Raw genomic sequence first — 27622 nt, 5'->3', positions numbered from 1 at the left:
GGTGTGGTGTAGAGCAGTGCTGAAACCTACATGTAGTCTGCAGGCACAGACCCTTGCATTTTAGAAGTTGCACATAATGCAGAGTCTGTTAGTCTGAAGTAGTGAGACTACATGTAGATTCACTATGTACTGTGGCTGGCTCTCTATCTTAATAACACAGACAGTCTTTGGAGTCTAGTCTTCATGCCAGACCTGTTGTTGGTTGGGAGTGTCAATCACGGGTCTGTGCTTGCAGACTAGCCCAAACCTACTTGATTGTTTTGATACATTACTATAAACAACAAGGCCCGAATTCACAAAGGTGGTTTTGAAAACCCATGGTTGAGTCCATGGTTTATGCAGATTCCCGCGTATAGGGCGCATGTATAAAAAATGTCCAATGAGGATTCGCACTTTTGTCACAGTGCGCCAAATTGACGCCTGTTGCCGCGGATATCCACGCTATTTTATTCATGAGTACACTGATTTTATTCATGAGTCCACTCTTCAAACAGTGGACTCATGAATAACATAGTAGCGTATCGAACCATGGTAACAGGCGTCACTTTGGCGCACTGTGACAAAAGCTCGCATCAGCATTGGACATGTTTTATACACGCGCGCTAAATTAAGCGTAATTTATACAGGAAATCTGCATAAACCATGGATTCAACCGTGGGTTTTCAAAACCACCTTTGTGAATTCGGGCCCACAAGTGTGTTCATCATTTACAACCATGTCACAACATCAATCTAGAAGATATTTTCATTTCAATGAATAAAGACAAACTGAAAGTAGTTGAGCCTATCAAGCAAAAATCTCTTAAAATGAACTCAAGGTGCATCACAATAAACCTCTCTTTCTGTTTTGACCCTTGTAAAGTCAAACTTGAGAAGTCTGAAAAGATTCCCCTTGACTAAAAAACCTTACTACAGATTTTTAATTCTGTCCAGGGGTAATGCACAGAGAGTGACTCATAATCCTATGTGCTTTTATCGAGTATGAGAAACAGGTAGCCCAGCAGGAAGGGGAAAATAATGTCAGCAGACATACAGGATTCGAGCAGAAGAATAAATACATGTGGGTTGTAGAACTGTTGTGAACTGAAATTAGGCCTACTGGTTCATTTGACCCTGAACTATACACAGGTACCTGTACAGGTACACCACACTCTAAAAACTTGAAAAGTGAGAAGGATTGGAAGAAGGTGGAAAAAGGCTGATGAGTGAAAGTGTTTTCCACCCCCATTAGAAACGCCCTCACTCCTTGGTCCTTGTAAAGGGTGATTACCCCTTTCCACCCTTTGAAGTGTCAAGTATGTGTACATGACGTCTGTCTATTTCAGGTGCAGACTTCAAATTCAATGGTTTGAAGAAAATAATGTTTGCTAAAAATAGGCCTATATACACTTCCCAAAGAAGTCAAAGACGATTCCGGAAATAGTGTGCCGACTTCAAAAATTGTTTGAAGCCAAGTGGGCTATGCTTTCTATAATGCTTATAATTACTTACCAAAGAAGTTAAAGATGATTCCAAAAATAAAACTGATCCCGCACACCACTGCTGTTGGGATGTTATACCGGTAGTTCATTACCCCGCACTCCGGCGTGGGAACGGTGGGGTAGAACGAGGAGGGGATGAGGGGTCCATCCGAGTTGTTCACGAGGTCGACTGGCGTCTGGATATCCGAACGGTCGTAATAATCCTCCCAGAATGCCGAGGAAGAGGACTGGGTAACCATAGGATCCATCGTGGTGGATAGGGATCTTCGGAGGGGTGATAGAAAAGGGCGTGACCAAGACAAGGGGGGGGGGCAGGTGATGCCTTGGTAGGGTCGCACCTACAGATCAGGTTGGTCTGTGTTTGACTGCTTCATACTGTAGTCATAAGAAGAAAACAATAAAAAGAAATCATTTTATATTTCAATTAAAGATTAAGAAACAGTTCAATAAAAATACAATGTAAAATGCAAAAAATGAAACTGGTCAGAGAAAAATGAATGAACTAAAATGGAGGGACTTCAAAAAAAACTTAAGCCAGATATACATGTATCACATTGACACTTTTTCTTCAAAATGACATAATTTATCAACTACCACACACTATCAACAGACTCAACACTTCACAGAACATCAACCTGACACAGACATTACCAAAATATCTCATAAGTTCAGAAGCGACTATTTTTAGTATATATTTTTTTTACCATCTTCCGGTCCTCCCACAGAGATGGAACACTACAGCTAATACAAAGACAGCTGGCAAGATTATAAATAGAAATGCCTTCAATCTACAACAGCTCTGAAAGTGAGTGTACATGAATGTATGCTGTGAACAAGTGCAACAATTTCAACAATAGCTATGATTAGCCTATGAAATGAGGTGTTATTGATCTGTTTACATACAGCTGAAAAAAGTCAATATGATTACAATAGGGATGTAGGGATTAAAGTCGACATGAGAGGTCACCTCCTGTTTATCATGTGTTGAACATACTGTATACAAACATGCTTTACAATGAGACTACATACTATACAAAAGATCATGTCTGAGGAAATGGTTATTTACATGAAGGACCTACATAATAAGTTTTATGTTTTATTTCCTTCCCTTTTCTTCAAACTGGGAAACTGTACATACATGTACATGTAGCCTACATGTACTTGTACAGTGTCATCCAATATTGTCTTTTTATAAGTTATAAAAAAAATCACAACTCACATACAAAATTTACAAATGTGTGAACTTTTTTTGGAGAAAGTTTTATATGAATATTTAATGCAATTAAACTTGCATTGAAATTTTTGATGTACAAGATTTTATTATTACTCTATCGACCCCCGATCGGGAGTATGAGTCTCAACAAGAACATATTTACAAATAATGAATAGGCCTAAGCGTATATAAATGAACATACGTGTATTTACAATAATGAATATGCATATAAAAATGAACATGAATATGTGTATAAAAATGAACGTATATTATGAATACAATTGTTTGCATTGTAGGCCTACATGTAAATGTACATGTACTTTGTTTATCATGTAGTACATTTTCTCGTCCTCAAAATACATGTACCTCATTCACTGGGCACATTTTGTGGTTGTGGTTTTGACAAGCATAATTATACTCATTTCATGCGGCCAATGTTAATCTCTCTCATCAAATTTGTCCAAACTCATGACTTGTATTTGTATTGCAAGATGAATACAAAAGAGCAGAACAGTTCTGAATTATGATTCAAGAACTGTATATGGCTGCGTTTATGCGACCTCAACCCAGAATCATGATTTGAATCACGATTTGAATCATGATTCAAAACAGCAACATTAATCATGATCCGACAGAATCAGCGTTTATACATCCATCTTTCTAACGCTGTTTCTCCCTGAATTCGGGCCGATCCAGTGCGCATCACAGTGCGCAGTTTGACCCAGGAAGTATAGGTCCAATTTGTGCCTTTGGAACTTGAAGACAAGATTGATGAAAACAATGAAATATACAAATGGCGCTACAGTACAACACCGGGGGTACAATACACAGAATGATAATTCCTAAATGCACGTGACAATTGGCATATACACTGGCAATACTGCTCCACCAAAATTAACCTGCATGAAACACAGCGCGCGCCTTTGAGTCGAACCTGGAAGAAGCACGACACAATAACGTCATAGAATCATGATTCAAATCACGATATCGTTCATATGACCATCGTGATTCTGCAGAATCGTGATTTGAATCATGATTCTAATCATGATTCTAGGGTTAAAAAGTGTCGAATAAACGCACCCTATATTGAATATACCATGTCATCTTAAGAATCTGAAAACTTTTGGCAAACACATACTATATGTGGAAGCTTTGCACTGCTCTGATAATGCTTCTATCATCTACCTCTTGAATTTCACTGATAAATTTCAAGAGTGAAAAAATAAAAGTTAGGTCTACTTGTATACAATTTACATGTACATTTTAGGTCTTTATCAAGTTCACATCCACAATATTTTATGTACAGCTTTATTACCCTTTCTCCTATATTTTTAGCAAGAAGCATCAAGAATTTCAAAAGATTAATGAATTATGAATAATTAAATAAAGAGAATTTCCTATTCCTATCATAAAAATAGCAATGCATGGATTCACTACAAACCTCAATACAATCCATTGATGTATGTATGAAGTTATTCCATCTCATAATCCAACAAATTATATCAGTGCATCAACGGAGCCTATAAAACAGATCTATCCCAAATAGTCAGAGTGCTATGTAGTATCCAGGAGACGGACAGTTGAACAGAGCCAACTCAAATTTATTCCATCTAGTACATTGCAAGATCCGGAACATTCATCCAAACTTTAGAAATAAAAAAGCGATCGATCACAAAAAGAGTGCCCCCATTTCATTCCAGGATATATCCAGCATTGCAGATTTTATTAGCAAGAAGCAAAAGAATAATTCACAAAAGGAGGTAGTCAATGATCTACATGTATTATTCAACCGAAATTCCAAGTATTGTAGGGAATCCAACTCAAAGAGAAACTCCACATGTAGATCTAAAGAACAGTTGGCAATACGAAAGTGGAATTGCAAATCCTGTATGTAAATATAGAGCTGTGTCACTGGAGAAGAATGAATGACAAAGCCCAGAGATGAGACCCCGAGAGTTCTTTCCCCAGCTGCTGCGTAAGCCAGTAATGATGGGATTCAATTTGAACGCTTCCTCTCTCCCTTTGGCAGCCAGCAGTCAGACGTTGACAGACGCACGGATGGATGCACAGAGCGCAGGCAGGGTGCATGCACTGCTCAATAAATGAGAATGCGCACACGCATATATGCATCATCGCCATCATCATGGGCTATCCCGCTCGTCTTGGAGCAGCGGGAGGGATTCCTTGATAATATGATCACTGAACTAAGAAATACATTTTGTATTGTGCAGAATAATTAACAGGAGTGTTAAACCATGCTTGAAGGTGATCTTACACTTCAATAGGTGATTTTCAAACCGCCCCGATCAGCTAAAAAATACCCATTAATTAATCATGCATTTACACCGCCCCGAAACATACCCTTCGGAATAAGTTCCTGAAATTACATGTACGAGCATGTCCAGTATGGTCTGATAAGCAGGCAAGGCGCGAGATTCAAAATCACTAGCTCAGCAGCCATCCACAGCGCCCGCGCCCAACTTCACGCTTTGCTATAAGTTCCCATAAATTGCTTTCACATTGCTAAATATCTGCGACCTTGGAAAAATCCCTGCAAAAGTTCTAGTAATTTTGACAATTACACTGTACCTACTATATAGTGGAAATTTTCTTTCGCAGAGATTACACGTAATTTGCTTTCACAATGCCAATATTATCTACATGTAGTATTTTCTGATCAGGGTAAATTTCCCGATCAGAAAATACCTCCATGTAACGAACTTCGAGGCGGTCTGAAACCAACTTATGACGTATACATGTAGACTTCATTGTACTAAAAACACAGATCAAGGAGTAGTTCATGCATACATATATACATGCAGATCGAGCTCATCTAGCTCTATAGAGTCCGGGGGGGGGGGGGGGGCTCAAAAAACCTTTGAATATTCTTCAATCCATAGCATGGGGGGGCTCAAAACCCTTGGAATATTTTTCAGTCCATAGCATGGGGGGGGGGGGGGGCTCAAAAGCCCTTGGAATATTCTTTAGTCCATAGCATTTGATATTTGATATTGATAATGAATGGGTGAAATTCAAATAATGAATTGAGAGAGAATGAGATCGATAGAGAAAGGGAAGAGAGAAGAGGTGAATGCAGAGGGAAATTGTGTAAAAACAGAAAATAAAGCATAATATTGATAACAATAATAATAGGCATTTATATAGCGCCATCTATTTTAGAAATATTGTATTCCGAGGCACAATTATTATTATTATTACCCAAGCTTTAGCTTGAGCTGCCTTTCAGTGCTCATGCAATCAAGGAATTAATCCTGCCGGGTACCCATTCACCTCACCCGAGTTGAGTGTGGCACAATGTGGATTAGTTCTTGCTGAAGGAAATTATGCCATGGCTGGGATTCGAACCACAACCCTCTCTTTCAAAGTCAGAAGACTAATCCACTGGGCCACAATGCATACATCAGGATAGATCTTCATTTTTTTTACAGTTTTAAGAAATAGGAAGAAGAATGGGATAAAGAAAATAATCTAAGTTGGGGCAGGGGGGGGGGGACAAGATCAGAGCATAGATCCAAGCTCCATGATCAAAGGGACGGATGAGAGCAAATGAAATAAATTTTTTAATTTGTAATTTTTCATTACACAAATCAACTTGAGGTTGAGTAGCCTTTGAGCTTTTAAACAGATCCTTGGCATAGGCTGATAGGGTTTCCAATCTACTGTCACGATTCAAGATATTCCGTTCTAATGATACTGGATATCCTTTGGCATTTGAACCTCATTTACCGTACTCAATGACTTCATGGGGATTGTAACTACTAGCCCAACTTCTCAACCTAACTGCTGAATTTTAATCCAAGAAATTCAAGCTCAGGCAAAATTATGAATGTGACTTTCTATTGCTTATTCATTAACCCCCCCCAAAAAAAACACTAAAAAAGAAAGATTTAAATGGTTTATTAAATATCATGCAAGTTCCCTTTCATTATCCGCAATAAGAAACTACCAGTAAGTTCTTTTTTTCTTTACCTTTATTCTGAATATTGAAGCTGAGGCCTCCATGTAGTAGGCTTCTATCAACCATAATTACCCTGGCTTTTAATAGCAAGGCTCGCGAAATTGGGTGCTCCAGCATTCAAAGAATCACTTCCTACCAAGTGCCCATTTGTTACAACTGGGTGGAGAGTGGCAAACAAAGATAAATGCTTTGCCAATAAAGGACACAAACTTTTGGTCTGGTGAGTTTTGAACCCTGGACCTTGGAGACTTTACCACTAATACCCCTTTCATAAACCCAATTATGCAGCTAATAGCAGCATAATTTGGTCGTAAAATCGGAGGAAGACCCGAGTTATCCGCATTATTTTGATGCTGCTATTATCCACATAATAGCAGCATCAGGACCAGATTTTAACTTTATGAACGCATTTCCAAATAATGCGGATAATTGCCATGGTGCGGTCACAAGGTCACCTTTTCCAACACCACCGCATCGGAAGGGGCGTGTCCAGTTGTCATGATGATTATCCGCCTTTTTCAGGAAAAATAGTGCGTATTATTTTCAGAGTTTATGAACGCAATTTTCATTGAATTATCCGCATTACTCTTAGGCGGCTAATTGGAGGATGGGTTTATGAAAAGGGTACCACTAAGCCACGCCAACTCTAGTTTGATCTCATGTTGACCTGAGATGTAACGCTACAATCACAGTAAAGACACTGACTTGAGGCCCGTAGCGATTAATCTATAATTTGAAAGAGCAGTTCTCATTGGTTCCTGATTAGCCTACTGAGCAAAATGCGCAAGCAACGATGACTTTGATATATAAAGCCATTTCATTGATTTATAATCGCTATTATATTTTTGTCGTTACGGGGTGCACAATGCAGATCAATCAAATATATTCCATTATTTCCAGTATAAACATATCATTGACTGGTCTGGAGTTGGTACCAATGTTGTGACTGAAGCACTACATCAAGCCTGTTTCAGGCTGGTGAGAACACACCTACGTACAAAGCCATACCGCGATGATAACGTGCATGCTTTCTATAATGCCCCATGACTAAAACCTGTAATTGGATGGGGCTACATCAATCAAACCAGTACGACAGTTATTGATATCAAACTGGACATCATGTTCTGATGTGGCTTGTCAACAATTTACTAGGTAATCCATCTTGGCAGAAGATGAAAATATAATTTTGAGGAATAAAACGTTTGTCTATGTTTTTTAACATGCATTGTAAATCTCTTGTTTTTTTCTCTCTGGATTGTAGATCTACATCATTACCAGTCAAGACATCTAAAAAAATGAAAGGTACATTATGTACTTTTGTGAGTTTCTGACTAATATAACATTTGTGGTACATGTATCGCATTTTGATTGATAAAAGTCAACTGATATTTTGAAACAATGTCAAATTAACAGCCAAAATCTCGAAATGCATTGGGAATTTTAGGATAACTTGAAACTTAAAGTATCACATAATAGTAATCAGGGCCTCGTCTTACATTGAGTTATGATTGATCCGATCAATCATGACTACGGAAAGCCAGCAAAATTTACGTCAACATCTAAAATGCAAATTCTTTCAAAGCATTATAGATATGATATATGTTTATACCGTAAGTAACGGTGTATTAACCGCACCTTTTTCTCGGCAGGGTAGAAGCAAAAGTCGGGGGTGCGGTTTATACACGGTGACGGGTCTGAGCCAGCCCGCCGTAACCCCTCCCGTACATGTACGATGTCTGCCAGTTCACAACACATCGAGTGGCCGGGCGTAGCCGCCCAGGCAATGTCGTTTAGAGGGGTATGAGCCGCGGGTAATGGGAAGCGATTGTTGCAATATTCATTAAATGTTGTCCATAACAAACCACCCACCTTCATGACACTAATTTTGACTTTATTCTCGATTCAAAGTAGTGAAGTTCCCTGGCTAATTTAAAAGAGATGCCAAGCATACTCGGTAATATTTTGTCACCGCTGAGCGAGAGTTGAGTGAGCTTAGAGATTGCGTTGTAATGTGGTTGTAGTGCGACTTAAGCTGGCGCTATTCAAAGTCCCGTTTCGCGCCAGCTTGTTTTTTTTTCCTTCCTGTTTGCTTTTCATAAGATACCATGTAAACCACGCACGAGAGAGACAGCACGAAGCCGTAAAAAACAACTGTAAAAAATGCAAATTTCTTTGTTTCTTGAACCTTCCTATAATCCCGTATCCAAAATTCATGCTAAGACATCAAATTTCTGAAAGTGATTGTGAGATTGTGATGCAAGAAATGTGAATGTTTCTTCCTCCTACGCTGGGAAAGACACAGATCATAATTTGATAAGATGTACTGGCATGACTTGTACTGTATCGTAGTTTGCAATGCAATGTAATGGCAGTGCTGTGTGTGTACACTTACTGTGAGGTGAGCGAGTGTGTAAGTTGCCAATATTGTCGGGACCGTTCTTTCTTTCTAACATTTGTAGATGAATTGATCAAGAACAGCATATTTCTGCATACCGGTAATCTCTTTGGATACTTTGGAAATCTGAAAAACTTAGATTTTGTTTCTTCGTACCTCAAATATGCATGTAAATGTGATTTTTTTTTTTTTTTTTTTTTTTTTTTTTTTAGTCCAAAGTTGGGGGTGCGGTTAATACACGGGTGCGGTTAATACACCGTTACTTACGGTATACATATTCCTCATTCTCTTGAAGATTCAGTGTGATTCTCTTTGATTAAACGGAGATTGGGCAAATTTCCTGTAGAAAAAAATTATGGTATGAATGGATTACAGTTGAGATTGATCAGATCAATCGCAAGTAGGGGCATGGGCCCTGTCTCACATAGAGTTATATTGATCCGATTGATCGCAACTATGGAAAGCCAGCAAAGTCAACATATGAAATAAATGTTGTTTGTTCAAAAAATGTTCTAGATGTATATCCATAAAGTCAATGATTTCTTGACAATTTGGTGTGTTTTCCTTTGTTTACAAAGGACCTTGTGCAAATTTCCTGTAGAAAATATTATGACACTGATGGATTTCCATAGAGTTACGATTGATTGGATCAATCGTAACTGTTTGTAAGACAGGGCCCTGATGTATATCCTTCTCATTCATCCAGTAGTGTTCAGAAAATTAGGCAAAAAAAAGAGTAAAATAAAACTGACTGTTTGAGAGACATTTTGCCAATTATCAATCGGCTTCTTTGGGCCAATGACAAACCTGTATAAAAGTGAAAGCCCTTTTAATATTGTTTGAGCAGGGAAGTGTTCTACATAACACTTCCCTGGTTTGAGATTATGCAGATTCTGTGTGCACTGGAGGCCAGCGCACAGAATCCCTGATGACATGATCGATTCAAACTGTCGCAAGATACAGAGACTACACATACTCTCACAAGTATGGGAATAAACAATGAGACAATATACTGTGTTTGTATTTTTGTTTGTAATTCTAGTTTTTTATGAAATTTCACAAAATGCAGCCCAGAATGACCTGTAGGTGTACTATATAATATTGATATATCAAATATTGAAATACAGCGGGGAAAAATTACATAAATCATAATGTAAAATGAATATTCAGGTATACATGCAGAAGGCCTACATGGAACTTTCAACAAACTCTGTGGTCATTCAGGCCATGACAGGAAGGGTTTCGTTAAATAATCCAGGGATCGGCTTTTGAAATAAGATGTGTCAACTCCGTGTACTCAAAAGCTTGATAAGAACACATGCCAATCTTCATTTACGCATTCAATCAAAAGCTTTGCCCCGAGTTAATCTTCATGACCCCATGTATCTTGAAAAACGTTACGCCAAATTCATCAGTGCTAATATGACACAGAAAACAAAAATCCATGAATAATAACAAGAGAGAGAAAGAGAGACTGCATATCATTAAAGTTTACCCCATTATTACCCTGGAGAAATGACGGTTCGTCCACCGCTAATTGAGTCACGCGACAACGATGGTCAAATGATTATAAACAAAAAACCAACACTGTATCCTAATTTGGTAGGAAATCAAGCTTCCTTGGCAGTGGGAGCCTCGCGCCTGTTGCTGATTTGCCCCGGACCGCATACACCGGCAAGAATGCGTTAGTGATTTCCTGGCAGGCGGGACGGTGGCAATGGCGCGAGGAGGCAATGTGATTTGTTAGTCGAGCGCTCGCTAATTCTGGAACAAATTAGGGCCTGGATTAGACCGCTTCTGATTGAGCCACAAGTGGCAGTGCACTGTATCTTTGACAAACAGTTTACAGACGGTTGCATTTGACTTCAACTCCTTGACAGGAATCTGAAAGGAACTGGGAATGTCAACTTTCAGAGCTGGGTATTAGTAGTTATAATCATATTATCTACGGGGTACTGGCCTGAACGGTCATACGGAACACATTTGGGTAACGTGCCACTATCATTAAGGATGGAATGGTTAGACCTGAAGACGTGTCTCCTTCAATGAAGATATCAACACTGTCCTGTCATCTTCTAATAACCCTTCACAATTTACATCGTATAAAAACATAATTCAAATTGCATGAAGATATAATTTACGCCATATGAACCATTCAGTGAACTTGGCCCACACCTCTTATCATAATTTCCTTACTCTCATTATTACGTTCTCAATAAAACATGAAACACATGGATTTAGAGTAAAACTTTAGCCCTAGGAAGCTATTTTTCAGAGAAGAGGGGGGGGGGGGGGGGGCTTTTTGTTATAAAATTTGATGCTTTGAATACCCTATTGTGTATTGGCCCTATTAAACCTAAAAGTTATGCCCTAACTGGCTCAGTTGGTAGAGCGTCCATCTCACAACGTCAACCGGGAAGTCAGGAGTTCAATCCCCGGCTGCTTCTGACCAAAAGACGTTAATAAAAGATGGGAGTAATACTACCACTCTGTTTGGTGTTCAACGATTAAAGGGATAGAGCCCCTTCAATGTGGCTCTGCAAAGTGGCTGCTGGAACTACAATTAATTGGGCAAAAATGAATTTTGGAATATTTCTATTTCAAACAATAAAAATATGGATAGATTGATTGGCCTCAATCCTGTTTGTATATTTCTCAAATTCGCTGATATCATTTAATGAAAATGTGCCCATTCAAAACGTGGCTCTGTCCTATTAACATTGCAGTTTATATTAAGACTAAAACCGTCTGGTGGAGGGGGGGGGGGGTTCTGCACAGAGTACATGAACTAGTTTTTTTTATAGGATTGGGAAATCACATACCATAACACTTTTTATGAGGGGGGTTTACTTTATTTCCCAAAAAAACTTGCAAAAATAAAAAAACTGTAAGGAGCAGTACATGTATTTCATAAGCCTGTATTTTCATTTTGGAGGGAGTACATACTCTTGTACTCTTCCAGGATTTTGTAAGAGACAAAAAGGCCTAAACTCACACCCCATGTTGTACTTTTATAGAGGTTAGTGCCCTTTTGGTGCTAAGCTCACTCACTGTAATACCCTGAACTTTACCAATTTATGACGTGGAAGTGTATCTCAGGAAACATGCTTCTCAAAATAGATCACACAGATTGCATACATGTATTTGGGTCACCTATTTATTAATAAAAACAAATTTACTGCATCACTTCATACAACCAATTCCACACTATTGCGCACTAGTAAGTATCAGAGGAATAAATAGAGGATTTACATACAATAGGAATCAATACTAAATTTTGTGTCTAATGCAAAAAAATATATAGTTACATGTATACACATGTATCAGTCATATGATAAAGAAAATATTTGTTTTTGCATGATCTATAACTTTCTATGGATGAAGAATACTGATCAGTAAAATAAAATATTATTTTCTTACACTGAGGTCGAACTGTACTACACAATTATACTGTATGTCACTAGAGCATATAGCAATGATGGCCATTTAATAGTGTCATTATGGAAATCAATACTACATGTAAATGTTGTGTTTAATGCAAAAAATATAGTTAAATACATGTATGTCATATGATGAAGAAAATATTTGTTTTGCATTATTCAAATTAAAACAATCGTATATAATTTTATATATTCAATTTCTGCAATTTGAATTAACTTCTTACACTGTACATGTACATTCACATCGAGGTCAAACTGTACTACACAGACTCGATCCCTACCGTAATTAGCATAGCAAATGATGGCCATTTCATAATAGTGTCAAATCAACGTTGGGGCAGAGTGGATGAAGTTTAATTTTAGAAAAAAAAAATCACCATGACATGATTATAATTGTTGAGGCCCACATAGCTACATGCACACACACATGTGCTGTATGTAAGCTACATGTACATGTAAATGCATAAAATCTATTAAAGTCTATACTGTGTAAACTTGTGTTTCAACAGAAAAAGGAAATCATATCAAATCATAGACCACAGGCGTAATTAAAAAAAATGTATTTGGGGGCTATTTTTCACAACTTACTGCCTAAAATCTGCACAATGAATGGAGATTTCCAGTGCTACACATGTACCCTTTCCAGTTGCCAGGGCTCTTTTCAGTATTTTGGGGGCTAAATTGCCCCCAGCCCCATGTAATTTTTTCCCTGCCACAGAGGTAGCATCTGTAAAACAAGTTGTGGACTATACCATAGATTGGAAGACATCTGTTTTCAGTGAAACCATTGGGGGTGAATCAGGAAAAGCAAATGGATGCATCCTTCTGGATCATTGGCAAGATCAGCAAGGGTGCAACCCCCCCCCCCCATCTCTCTCACTTCCAGGATGCTACTGTTCAGTTTCTACAAGTTTAAGGTGTCATTCACACTTGCCTTTTATCATGAAAATACCTAATGAAAATTTGATGTCTTTATTCTGTAAACAGAGTCAAGAGAGAGGTGAATATTCTTCATTTTTTCGGTAGTTCCCCAAAACTTATTATAACAATTTTAATAAAGGAAATATGGATATTAGAATGGTCATTTCATGATTACTTAAATTATTCAAGTTGAAACGATTGATCAGATCAACCCCAACTATATGGAAATCCAGCAATGTCATAATTTTTCTACACTAAATTTGCACAATGTCCTTTGTAAACAAAGAGAAGTATACAGAATGTTCAAGAAAACAATGAATGTGTGAATATATAGGCCTATTACATATCTAGAACACATTTTGAACACGCATGCATTTTATACGTTGATGTTGCTGGCTTTCAATAGTTGTGATTGATCGGATCAATTGTAACTCTTTGTACAACTGGGCCCAGGGCCCTCTCACATCCCTAATGAGACATAGGCTTTATATACATGTAGACCTGTTGAATAGTCTACCTTCCTACAAAACACTACTGATATCAAACCATGCATACTATTGCCCCTGATCTTAGTTTTAATGTCTTTATTCAGTTTCTAATGAGTAATGACTCACAGCAGGGGTTCATTTTTTTTGAAATCCTGCTTCCCATTTCTTACCTAGTCTACGAATGTAGACCCACATTTGCAGTGTGTGTACCTCCGCTGATGCAACGAGTCTGCATAGCAGACTAGGAAATGGCTCGCTTCGCTCGCCCTTTCAGGCTGGTTTACTTCGGAAACCAGCAGATCCACCTCACAGGCCATTCAGAGTCTGCATAGCAGACTATTTCTTACCCCCCATGGTTTGAACTTGGAAGTATCAGGAAAGTATAAAATATTTTGGTTCTACATTATCTTTATTCTGAAATTTGCTGATCAAAGAGAAGTCCTCAGGAAAAAGTTAATTTAATTATATTGATTGATTGATTATTTTTCTAATATTCATTTATTCATTATTATTATTATTTTTTTTTTGGGGGGGGAGGATGTAAACTCTTCTAGGCAGAACAAACTTCAAATCATGTATGTATTTACAATCAAACCTACCATTCTGAGCATTTTACTTTTTTCTTCTTCAATATTTCAATCTTGAATTATAAATTCAAAGGGCTGCTCCAGGCTAAAGATAAAATAGAGTAAAGTTCACAGGGCGAAATGGTGAAAATTTTATCAAAATCGGATAACCAATGACAAAGTTAGTGAATTTTAAAATTTAGCAATATTTTGTAAAAACAGTAATATCACACGTCATCATGAATATTCATTAGGTGGGTTGATAATGTCACATCCCCAGTTCCCCACATTCCCTTTTCTTATGTTATTACATGGGATTATAATTGTTTCATTTTTCATACATGTGCAAGCGACATGTCTCCATTATGATGAAATAACTTGCAGCAATAAACAACTACTGCACTTTAGTTGTCAATCCCACTGTTTTGGTTCTTGGTAGAAAAACTTGAATAAACCTAATTAAAGAACAGGTGTGGATATGACATCATCAGCCCACCTAATGATCATGAAGATTGCCTACAACCGCTTTGGACAGCAGAATAATGCAAATCTTTAAATTTCAATAACTGTGTTATTTGTTATAAGATGTTTGTCATTTTTTCAGCATTTTGCTACGTGAATTTATACATAATATCTTCAGCCTGGAGCATCCCTTTAAAGTATTGTTCAATGTTCGATGATAAGCATGTAGGCCTACATGTACATGTACATGCATAAATTATTCAAATGTTGCATTCTTCCAAAATTCATTTTTCTTTGTTCCTCTCCTGACATTTTTGGGGCCGTCAGAGGATGTCCATCAACTCACTAGGAATTATAATCATGAGTTTACCTGCATAAGTTCCACAAGTTCTGAATTTGTTAATTTTTTTCTCTATTCGCTCAAATCAAGCACTTGGTAGAGTGGAACAGACCTTTATAGTAATATTGCCCTCTCCAGCAGTACCCGTATTAAAATGGCAGCATTTCGTATTTCTACATTTCCTACAAACACAAGTCTAGTTCGGCTCTATTTTGGGAAGAAACTTGGCATGCTTTGGCCTGAAACCAGCTCGTAAGTCTTATCTCGGAAATCAACACGTTCACACTTGGCAAACCTTTTAACGCTTTAATCATAGCAACGTTTCCTGCCCAGCCATCCAGCAAGCAAGGAGTGTATGGCTTTTAGATGGAATGGTGGAAAAGGTTTGGAATACACTGCATTGTTGATGTACATTTTCCATCCACACTTTCCAAAATAGAATTAAATTCAGAATGATAAAGAGGTATGGGGTACAAAAACATTCGGGTATTAAATCTGAAGGAAATGAATGTCATATGATGATGAGATAGGATATAATCTTTTATATTTTTGTTGAGAACTCAACTGTGAGGTTTGATTTTCCTCTCAATACATACCATGATTAATGCTATGATGGAATTCCACCGACAAATTTCTGACTGCAAATTTTTAAATACAAGAATTTTTGAATAAATTTGTTATCAATTGCTAGCAATATAATAGATGTATTATCAACGCCAGAGAGAGACACGCCCAATTCCAGTTCCGTTCACTTAGGATTAAAGATGATGATGTAAATTATGCCTACCTGTACCTACATGTATCAGTGGGGAGTTTATTGGCAACTATTCAGAAATACAGAGGATGGTTAAAATGTAGAGCTTGATCAGATGAAATTTCATTCCTATTCAGGTAGGCCATTGTACCATTCATGATAATGAAATAAAATTAAGCATCTCTGCAGTATCATCTGATCCAGATCAAGTTTGGGGCTCTCGGCCCTGTCTCACAAAGAGTTGCGATTGATCCGATCAATCACAACTGCGGACGGCCAGGAATGTCAACATCTACAATGCGAATTTGTTCAAATATTTTCTTGATAATGTATATACTCATACATTCATCATTCTCTTGAAGATCCAGAGTGATTTTCCTTGTTTGCTAGTTATGCTACATAAAGGAGAATGTGTAAAGTTTGTGTAGAAAAAAATTATGGTATGGATGGATTTTCATACAGCTTGAGACTGATTGGATCAACGTAACTCTTTGTAAGACAGGGGCCCTGGAATAGCATTTCATGAAGCTTCTTGTCAGTGACTTTTATACTGACAAAATTTGCTCTGAGCCAATCAGATGCAAGGATTTCAGTAGCTTGTAACAAGAAGCAAGTGTTAATCTTTGAATTTTTGTTTCATGAAATGCCCCCCATACCAGCTCTCAAGATGAGTTCACAAGCTCATCATACATGTATATAAAGATCAAAGTATTTGGTGATGTTCTAATTATTCAGTGGAGTCAACATATTAAAGCATATTAAAGGAAATACATGTACATGTAGATAAGGGCAACAGGCGATTTGGCCCATTATGACAGCCTGAACTGACCCTAAAATTCCCCAAATTAAGCGCATTTCTTGCAATCATCTTTTCTAAAGTTGCTCCAAGATCTACCACAAAACAATATTCAAGAACATTTTATGAGAAAATCTGTTCATTTTTTTAATACATAAAACGGAATGAGAAATGCTCTGACAGCATCTGCTTGTTGCACAAAATTTAACAAGAAACAGCCCCAAAATTCAGCTATCATCCCAATGTGGTAAAAAACAACCCATACATATAAAAAAATATTTCACATTAGAGGGTCTCAACAACCCTTTGGCATTAATATGGTATGGGGGTTATTTCATAGACGGTCAATAGTTAGTTATGGCAGGAAGATAGGCGTCTGCATTCTGATAAGGATCTGACGTTTCCATTCTTTACCCGCTTTCAAAGATGGGACATCAGGGGAATAATGGGTGAGGAAAGGCTCTAATGAGCTGAGGGTGCATTCACGTTTTAAATTGGCTATCATTGGCTGTGTTCATATTCGGCAAAAAAAAGAGTTATTTTTCATATATTTCTGCAGGCTACTTTTCACAGCCAAATGAAATTACAGTTGATTGGAGAACTTTGGGGGCTCTTTTTAAAATTCATTTTCCAGGGCTATTTTGAGCATTTCTGTGGCAAAAATTGCCCCAAACCCATATGTATTCTCCCCCACTGGTTCACATGTGCATGTATACCAGCTCTGTTTCATACATACATGTAGAGTACTTTTTTCATTCTTTCCCTGGTTCACGTGCATGTACCAGCTCTTTTTCATACGTACATGTATGTAGACTATTTTTTTCATTTGGGTGGTGAAATTTACATCACATTTCATAATACATGCCTGTTGCTCTATTCCATAACACTGGAAATATATTAAAAGAAATGATGATTAAGTTCAAAACCAATGTGAATAGGGTCTACGGGTATCTACTTGTCATATCATCAGCCTTGTGTGAGAATGTGCCCGTACATGTACACGTATGACCCCTTTTCAGGCATTGGTAGTGTGAAATATATCACAATATCATATCCCCACTGTTCTTTGTATTTTATTACATGAAATTTGGTTTATTCCAAATTTTTCTACCAAGAACTATTAAAAACAATTGGATTGACAAGTGATTATTGTGCACTAGCTATTTCTTGCTGCAACTTATTTCATCATAATGGAGACACATAATTTTTACACATTTATGACAAAATGAAATATTTCTGAATTCATAAAGAAAAGGGAAAGTGGGAATGTGACATCATCAGCCCACCTAATGAATATTCAAGAAGACATGCCTAGAACTGTTTCACCAGAATAATACAGTTCTTAAAAATTGAATAACTCCATTATTTGTTATCCAATTTCGACCAAATATTCAGAATTTTGCTCTGTGAATTTTACTCAATTTTATAGATATAAATATCTTCAGCCCAGAGCATCCCTTTTTTTAATATAGAAAGATTATTTGTGAGGATTGTGAACATGGCATTGGTTTGAATTGTGCTTGACAGTTCCAAGTAATAGAGGTGGAATGAGTCAAGAGAAGAGTCTTTGAGTAGAATCAATGCATGACAGTTAGCTAGGGGGCCGAAATGGGGGAGCCCTCTCGCAACATGGGACTTTTCAGACGTGTAATTAATGGAATTTGTTGGATGGTACATGACCTTTGAACAATGTTGAAATTACATAGAGAGCACAATTCAACATTCTGAAATGATTTTAACTTTATATGATGTGGATCTACGGAAGCCATAACATGAACAGGATTTTCAAACTAGGATACCGTTCTCATTATACTTTCTAAACAAGTTTTATACTAGAAATCGCTTCAGGAAACAGAAGATCGCTTTGCTAGCGTTCCCATTTGATCAGTCGAAAGTGGTTTTCAAAACCACTTCACGTAAAGTGGCGTTGTTGCTATGGGAACGCTCTCTGTGGGGGGTGACATGTTCGAAATTCGAAACCCAACGTCGATATAAAACAAAGAGTGTGTGGAGTAGCGTTCTTGAAATCTGCGAAGATTGCTTTGCAAAGAACGGTTGTGTTCTTAATTACGCCATCTAACGAGGGAAAGCGATCTTGAAAACTCCATCGCGAGGTGGTTTTCCGAACTGGCTTGGAAGATTGCTTCCAAGACCGCTTCGACCGTTCTCAATACACGTTAAACTAGTTTCCAGTATGAGGGTGGTAATGGGGAAGGGGGTCTATGTGATTTTCTGCAGTCAAAGGAATTGTTTCCAACATGCAGGCTGGTACTGCCCTGACATGTTTATGCTTCCACTTTTCAGGCCAGAATCAGCATTTCCAAACGTGATTAGTCCAAAACACGGTTGCATCCATGCTTACTTTCATTTAAACGCCGATCGTAAACTCACAAAAAGGTGTGTTTGTAAACGTCGTTTGACCAGAATCAGGCTTGCTGGGGAAGTATAAACAGAACCATTATCGTATTTAAATGACGTCATTTGGTACATGCTTCCGGTGAGATGAAAATCCGTGGGCAAATACAGTCACATTGCTCCATCTTATCTCCATGTAATAACAACACTCGCAAAAAAACTTTCACAAAAAGGTGCACCTAATTTGACCTCACTTTCCTGCTCAATGGAAATTACAATTCAAAGCCAGCTGGAAATCTTGATTTCGCCTCTGAAAAGTTAAGCATAAACAGCACTCCCAGAACCACGTTTACGATCGGCGTTTTGAATCGACATTTGAAAACACTGATTCTGTCCTCGCAATGGAAGCATAAACACACCCTTAAATGTACATGTATGCTATGACGGTATACTGCACTATTTCCTAGCTGCACTCATAATAATGGAATATATATGAATTTACAAATGCATTTTTATTGCCAACCTGTACTATTCTCTGTATTCAATCCAGACTTTTTGAGGGTGAATAATGAATGGGGTATTAAAATCTCTCAATGTGAACCCACCCCTATCCCATATATTCAATGAATACAAAGCCAGAAAAGCCCTTTCACATTGCTGTTTACATCCCATGAAACAAGAAATCTAAATACTAGTGTGAAAAGGCTGAGCATCACTGATCAAATATAAGACCACCTACATGTACATGAGCAAAGTGGTGAACTTCTGAACTCTACATATGATTTCATTCATTAGATGTATGCCAGAAATGTTGTCTGCATGTATCCTTTTCATTTGAAGTTCTTTCTTATTCCAAATCACATTCACATTTTGGGGATAATATCAAATCCAGACCAGATGTTCAGTTTTTCCTCCATATATTTCATGTAATAAAGGAGATGCATACATGTAGGGCCTACAATGTTATTTGTCCCAGTATCAATTCATGCATCTCTGATGCTGATACATGTACATCTTTATTTTTTTCATTTTTGTCCGATAACCCCCCCCCCCAAAAAAAAAAAAAATTAGGGTACACTAAATAATGAAATCAGAACCAATAAATGAATGAAGTCCTACATTTTCCTGTTTGAATTATTATGATGGTATTATGATGGTATTAATTGAATAATACCAGGGGAGTGTTTCATCAACATTTTTGTCCGATAAGTTGTCAGATCTGACATCTTTCTCTGACTCTGATTGGCTGTGAGGCACTGTTACTATGGTAACTGTCGGATAAAATGGGACTTGTCGGATAAAACGTCCGACAAGTCCTTTCATGAAACGCTTCCAAGGTCCTCCATTGTAATGCAATGTGCACACACATACATGTACAGTGTAGACCAAAAAAGGGGGGTGGGGGAGGTACCATTACATGATTGTGCACCCTCATCCACCATCCTAATCTACCACAAGCGCATCAATTCCACATTAATCAGGGCTGAGATGTGGCAAATCAAATGGACACCTCCCAGCCAAACATTCAATCAGTGGGATGGGCCACATCATTGTCAGTGAGTGTTACCATCAATTCAGGCATCAAACCATGAAAGACAATCCATACACACCACACCAATCTGCTCATTTTTCATCCATACTAGTACAGCCTGGATGAACTGCAATCAGTATCTTTTTGTCCCCAGCCACGATAAAATTCAGCACTCGCTGGCCAACAAAGACTCCTTGGAAAAAAAATTTATTGACCTACATTATTCATTTGGAAAGAGAGGTCACCTGAAATAACTGCTTATATCAAAACAAAAATAAAATGAAATTAAACCTTGGCTTTGTAAAAAAAAATAAGGATGGGGGGAGGTGAAACAATGAACCCCTATCATATATAATAAATCATTATATCATGTTTTTTTTTGGAATTGATTAAAAACTGTAGTTGAACATTCTTCGGAGGAACTGGGTAAATACCAACTTGATTCAAATTCAGTTCCTATACATGTACGCATGTAATACATTTCTCTGTATTTTTCAAGAGTAATCCTTTACTCCTACTATAAACTAAAACCAAAAATTTACAAGACTGATATCAATACCAAGTGAACAAATATCTAGACCAGATGGATTAACCTTAACTTTGAATGGCATCCTCATCATTGGATCCTATTAATGAGAAGTGCAGCCCCCTTTTCTGGATATCTGGCTGCACACCTTGTTGCCCTTGATGGGTGTGCTTTCATTAAAAAGTGGAAGAAGCAGGCAGAAGCCTCCTTGCATTGTACTATGGACCAGGGACGTCCCTGCCGGGGGGGCACTTAGTATGCATAGTGGGTATGTGCCGCGGAGGGGACCCCCATTTTTACACTCAAATTTTTGCTCCAAAGCTTTATAGGGGGGGGGGGCACTTAGTATGCATAGTGGGTATGTGCCGCGGAGGGGACCCCCATTTTTACACTCAAATTTTTGCTCCAAAGCTTTATAGGGGGGGGAGGGCACTTAGTATGCATAGTGGGTATTTGCCGCGGAGGGGAACCCCATTTTTACACTCAAATTATTGCTCCAAAGCTTTATAGATTTTCCGTTACAGCCGCATTGATCTGCTACAATGAGCCGCAATTTTGGTGAAAAGCGGCCGCAATTTTGGTGAAAAGCGGCCGCTGAGCGCTGTCTGACCATCGCCTCTGTGCTAGTGCACCAGACGACCGCACCGTTGGGCTAGCTGCATGCAACTTCCATAGTACTGCATATGCACTCACAAGCAGGCGACCAGTTCAAAGGACTCCCGTTTTCACAAACATTGTAGTTCCGAAGCCTGTTCCGAGGACCCTCCTTTACAATAAGGCCACTTCAAGGCCCGTCTTTTGTCTTGCCCAGACCTACTACTTTTTTTGTCGAGTACCCCCCCCCCACGGCGTCCCTGTCTCTACATGGACGTCACTACTCTGAGTAAAGGAGGATGATCACACGCAAAGAAAATATGCTTTTGATCCAGATTTGACATCTTTTTGAGCCTTTTAAACTACAAGTATAAATACGAAAGGGATAGGCCAACATTCAATGTTTTATTGTAGAGGCCTACATGCTGCCGGTCAGAGTAAAAGGGAAGTGCCTTGAATGGGAAATCAAAATGACATCACTCCAAGTCTTCCGAGGCAAGCCAATTCCCTGACAATCGAACAAACAGATTTAGCCAATCAGTGGCCTTTGATAGAATCAGCGGACGCAAAATAGGACAGAATGATTCGGTTACATTCTAAGAGTAATCTAATCACTGTCGTTGGGAAGCCTTGTGAATGCCTTGTGAATCCACCAAAAGAAATTCTGTGAGTCACAAATTATTGAAGTAACAGAATGTTCTGGTTGATATTAAACAGTACTGCTTGCCTCATGCTTATTATAAGAAGATTACTGCACATGTACGCATTTATACCAACATTTCAAAAGCTCATCATGGTCTATTCCTGCCTTAATACTGCCTTTACATCTCCAAAATCATGGATGAAATGCACCTCATCCATCTCTAAAACAGAAAAACAGAAAGGTATTACCTTAAGGTATTACTTAAAGTTGCATTAAAGAATAGAGTTCCTGAAAACATTTTAGATGACACAGTTAAAACCAGTTGAAGTGAAATCTTTCAAAAATTGACTCTGTTCTTGATGTGGATGTCAGCAGGAGAAAGTTCTAACAAAACAATTGCGGAAAATCTCCATTCAAATAGGTACAATGTATCCCCCGAAAAGGGGCCTGGATGTAGTCCTATGGCTATGTATAAAAGCAGCCAGCTTTCAGCTGAGCCGAAGGGCAAGTGATTGATCTCAGTCCCTTCCCTAGCTGTCACTCTGATTATCAGGATGCTTTCCAGAATACCCATCCTCTTCCTCATTATCAAGATGATGATGATGAAAGGAAGAAGACAATGATTAGAGGAAAGGAGTCCAACCCATGCCTATCAGAAAGATGGCAACATCATGATGTCCAAATAAAGAACTCTAGGGCCAGTATCTGAACTCTGGTCTAATTTATGGATAGCCAATAGCGGGACACCTCCTTTCTATCAAGATTTTTTATTGCTGGGCATGAAGAGTTTTCATCTATCTAGTACGGATCCATGCAGAGTCGAACTTGTTCGGGGTGTGAATTTGTAGGAAGAGTTTGACAAGCAAGAAAAAACAAACAAAACAAAACAAACTGAAAAAAAATCAGTTAAAAATGAAAGACATTTCGTCTCCAACACAAACCAAGACAAGCGCCAAACAAAAAAGGTCATCAATCATTTTACAGGGTGTGCAATGAAGGCATTCTCCAGGATCACCGTTAGTTGTATTTTCAAATCTTACGGGGTGTGCCTGCACCTTCCGCCACCCCTTGCATCTGCACCGGTCAACGGTAACCCAAAATAATATGAAAACTCTGAGCCTACCTTTTTCATTGTGGTGAGACAGTATGTTTCAGAAAAAAATAGTTGTTCCGCCTTTGAAACCCACTTTCATCTACAAAATAATACAAAATGACATAAACCTACAGGTGTAGTGAAAGGATAGGACTTCCCCAACCCTGTAATGAATTGTTGATGATTCACAACTGCTTCTCTCGGTCTCCCATTGAAGAAAGTAGCTGGTTTCAGACCACCTCGAAGTTTGTCAGTTCCAGGTACATGTATTTTGGTAATGTGAAAGCAAACTACGCGTAATTTCCCTGAAAGAATATGCCCGCTAAATAGTAGGTACTTGGCGAAATTACGAGAACTTTCGCGGGGATTTTTCCGAGGTCGCAGGTATTTTGGCAATGTGAAAGCAATTTACGGGAACTTTTAGCCCAGCATGAAGTTGGGCACGGGTGCCGTGGGTGGCTGCTGGGCTAGTGATTTTGAATCTCGCGCCTTGCCTGCTTATGCTGCGCATGTTCGTAACTTCAGGAACTTATCTCGAATGGAATTTTTCTGGGCGGTGTGAATGCAGCCTTAAAAAGTTCTCGTAATTTAACGGGGATTCTCATGATCGAGACGGTTTGAAACCACCAATTGAAGAAACCGACCTCACCTCAGAGAGGACCTTGCCACCAACCAAAACCTTTCCTTTCTCTTCAAGAATCTGACACCCCCTTTCCTCTTTGGAAAAAATAAGTATGACTTGATGGACCAATTATAAAAGATGAAATGTCCAGACCGAGATTGAATTACTGAAAAGAAAGACAACTATAAATAGGCCTACACTGTGGATGAGTCATGAGGACCATCTACACAACAGAAAAAAAATTGTACTCACGCTACATGATGTAGATGGATAAGAAAATGTTTTATGTGATGGCCATTATAGCAAATGCAATTATGTGATGGAAATTCTGATTTTTTTTCAGAAAATGCACGGACTACTTCCAAAGTTAAGCCAATGTGTTGGAGTTTTGATTTATGATTATTTAATGTAAAGCTTTATTAAATAGGAAACAATTTGAAACATGAACACACCCACAAATAAATATTCACCGACCTCCTCAGCATCTCGGACATTCAACTCAGTAGTACCCTATCAAGTTAAATGTCACCATTCATGAAGAAGTCACCAAGGTCAAGCTTTCTTCTTGAAGCTGAACTGTGCAGTAATTAGCCTACAAGGTGAATATCCCTTGATGTGTAGGCCTACAGTACATGCATTTCTACAACTACATGTACATGTCGTAGGCTAAAATACCATCAGAAGTCACTCACTCCTTCCTGAAATGAAGTTTGTTTCCTACAAGACACATGGAATATCTTAAAATGTGCCAGAGGCAGCGATTCTATATCATCATTATTCCGTAAATAGAGATGCGAGCAGATGGCTTTGTTTTAGGATCTTATACATTCTTCTTTTCTCAGTAGTAATGTACACTGTCTGCAGCATTTTGCCCGACAGGCAATGACATAAAATTCAAACGGTGAATTGCCAATCCATCCACTCGTCCAGTCACCACATGGTCTACCTTCATTTTCAATAGTCCAATGTCATTCTGTCCATCAACATTTTTTTCTAACAACCATTTGGTCCAATCATCACTTCATCTAATCACCAGTTCGCCTATGACCATTTCGTCTCATAACCAGTTGGTCTAATATTCATTTCATATTCATTTATTTTGCCCAATTAAAAGCCGAGACTTCACTTAGTCTAATTTATAGACAAAATGGCATGGACTAATTGGCCATTGGGTTATTACACGAAATGGTGAGTGGATGAAATGGCGATCAGACCAATGGATATTGGACAAAGTGATGGTAGACCAAATGATAGTAGACAAGTTGGCAATTGGACGAATTTGCATTGGACCAAATGAAAATAAACCATTTCAACACAAATGTATGTACACAAAAATGGTGAACAAATCATTCTGTGCAACAGCCACATTTGCCTTTATCTCCACGGTCTGCAAAATGCAAATTGACTGGTACAGTACACGTATAAACTCACCAAATAATGCATTGTTTGCACAAAAAGAATTCCAAGTTGGTTCAGAAATTGAATAACAGTTTTTGTCTCCCAAGATTTGAAAACTTTCCTTGATTTTGATTGGCTGAGTTCACAGTTTCTATGGTCAATATATATACACTCTAAAACCTCAGATGATGGAATGCTCATTGAAATCTCGCCGAGATCATGCACACATTGATCAGTCTGCTATCACATACATGTATGTATCTCCATTTCTGTAGTTATTACTGTCCAGAAGAAAAACTTGGGCTGGTGTGGATGGGTCTCACAATGAGCAAAGTGACTTTACTCATAGATCGGGATTCTGAGAACATCAGTCATAAAAGAAACCACGGTTTCGGTTTGATCTCGAATCAAGTCTCAATTCCAAACTTTAATTCCATCTCTTGAGAAATGAAATCTTTGATTGAAGCAAGGAGGCCAGAGGGCAGACGGAACAAGAGTTTCGATGAATTTGGGGTTTTTAGATGAATTCTATTTCACATCATATGAACGGACATGACTCAATCAGTTTGAACAAGAGTTTTATTTATCCTACATGTAGATGTTGCCATTGCTGCGCTTTGGGAATCTGCACACCTACATGTACAATGTACATGTACAGTACTACCGATACTGTACATGTATGTCAAGTGTATTAGGGCTATTTCACATTAAGTGTACACTTTTGAAAAAATGGACTTTCCCCTGTTTTAGCTGATTTGTAACATTCAATTGATTGTACTTGCAGTTTGGTTTGATGCACCTGATCTATTCCAATCTACAGTTGCAATTTCATGATGGTTCAAGTACTTTTTCTATTAATTTTCGGCATTTTTTGTGCATTTTTAACAGAAAATGGAGTCTCATTCAACATTTTCCAAAAAGTTAATTGATATCTTGGATAAATTTGAAGAGAGATGTGTTGAATATTAATGTTATGGAAAAGTACAACTAGTAAGCAATACAATAAACTTTATTTGATCGAATTCGACCTATAAATGAGAAACTTATGAATATTCTTGTAAAATGTGTTTTCTCCGTTAAACAAAAAGGACATGTCCTCTCCAGAACAAATATGTCACCAGCAGTGAATAAAATTGATAAATTTGTGCAAAAACTCTGCTAATTCAATCTTCAGAATGCATGTAAGTCAAGACATATGTCAAATCTTGGACTCTATTTTGCTGGATACTTTTTATCTCTTGGCTATTTTGATGTATCATTTCTCCGTTAAAAGTGCGTCCTCTCCAGAACGCAAGACTTTTTCATTTTATGAAGCACTAAGGAACCTGATACCCATTGTTGTGGTATAGAATTAATAGTATACTTCAGTTCAACACAATGAGATTCATTTTTCCCTCTTAATTCATATAGATGGTGAGTAATTCACACTTATGCAATGTTAAATGGAATGTCCTCTCCAGCACAAAGGTTCATCATTTTTTAACAATGCACAGAAATAATGATTTTAACAAGAAAAGCCCTTCTTTTATGTAAGAAAATAATGATCTGTTGTTGGTCACAGAGATATAATTCATGAAATATCATTTTATTTATGAGAATTTCATTCTCAATTGAATTATATTTTACATTATCAATATAATTGGGCAATATAGGAGGATCAGACGAAAACATCCTCACACCATGTTTGGATATTCAAGAAAATTTAATGTGATACTATTTGTAATTGTGTAAATGACAAAATCTGCTGATCCTGGCACTTATATACTACCCTTACAAGCAGCAAACTGTATGGTTTCATGTTGTTCTGGAGAGGACATTTATTTTAACACGATGGTTGCATTTACTCTTGGGTCACTTGTACACATATCTAGAGCTAACTACTGATTTATTTTTATTTTAAAGTTGTAGGGTGGCTAATTGGCATTAAGGTTCTTACTACAGGGCAATTCAATGTTGCTCAAATGACACATTGTAGGCACCCTAGAATATATTGTAATTGCCACATTTTTTACCATGGAGTTTGACA

General features: G+C 37.9%; 1 protein-coding gene across 3 annotated transcripts in view; it reads right to left on the bottom strand.

Moving 5' to 3' along the window:
• Positions 1-26220, bottom strand: part of LOC121425951 (transmembrane protein 198-like) — a 56452-nt gene extending 30232 nt beyond the window's left edge. The window contains exons 1-2 of one of the 3 annotated variants that reach the window (XM_041622079.1): positions 25630-26220; positions 1491-1855 (exon numbers count right to left, since the gene is read on the bottom strand). In XM_041622079.1, coding sequence (XP_041478013.1) covers positions 1491-1728 — 238 coding nt within the window. In that variant the 5' untranslated portion in view covers positions 1729-1855; positions 25630-26220. Of the gene's footprint in view, positions 1-1490; positions 1856-2184; positions 2311-4134; positions 4693-25629 lie in introns of those variants that run through there. The other 2 variants (XM_041622076.1, XM_041622077.1) reach the window with 2 other exon arrangements.
• Positions 26221-27622: the final 1402 nt, after the last annotated feature.

The sequence above is a fragment of the Lytechinus variegatus genome, chromosome 13 (genome assembly GCF_018143015.1).
Source record: "Lytechinus variegatus isolate NC3 chromosome 13, Lvar_3.0, whole genome shotgun sequence".
Taxonomy (NCBI): domain Eukaryota; kingdom Metazoa; phylum Echinodermata; class Echinoidea; order Temnopleuroida; family Toxopneustidae; genus Lytechinus; species Lytechinus variegatus.
The sequence above is the reverse complement of the archived record's forward strand: the minus strand, read 5'-3'. Positions and strand labels throughout refer to the sequence as shown.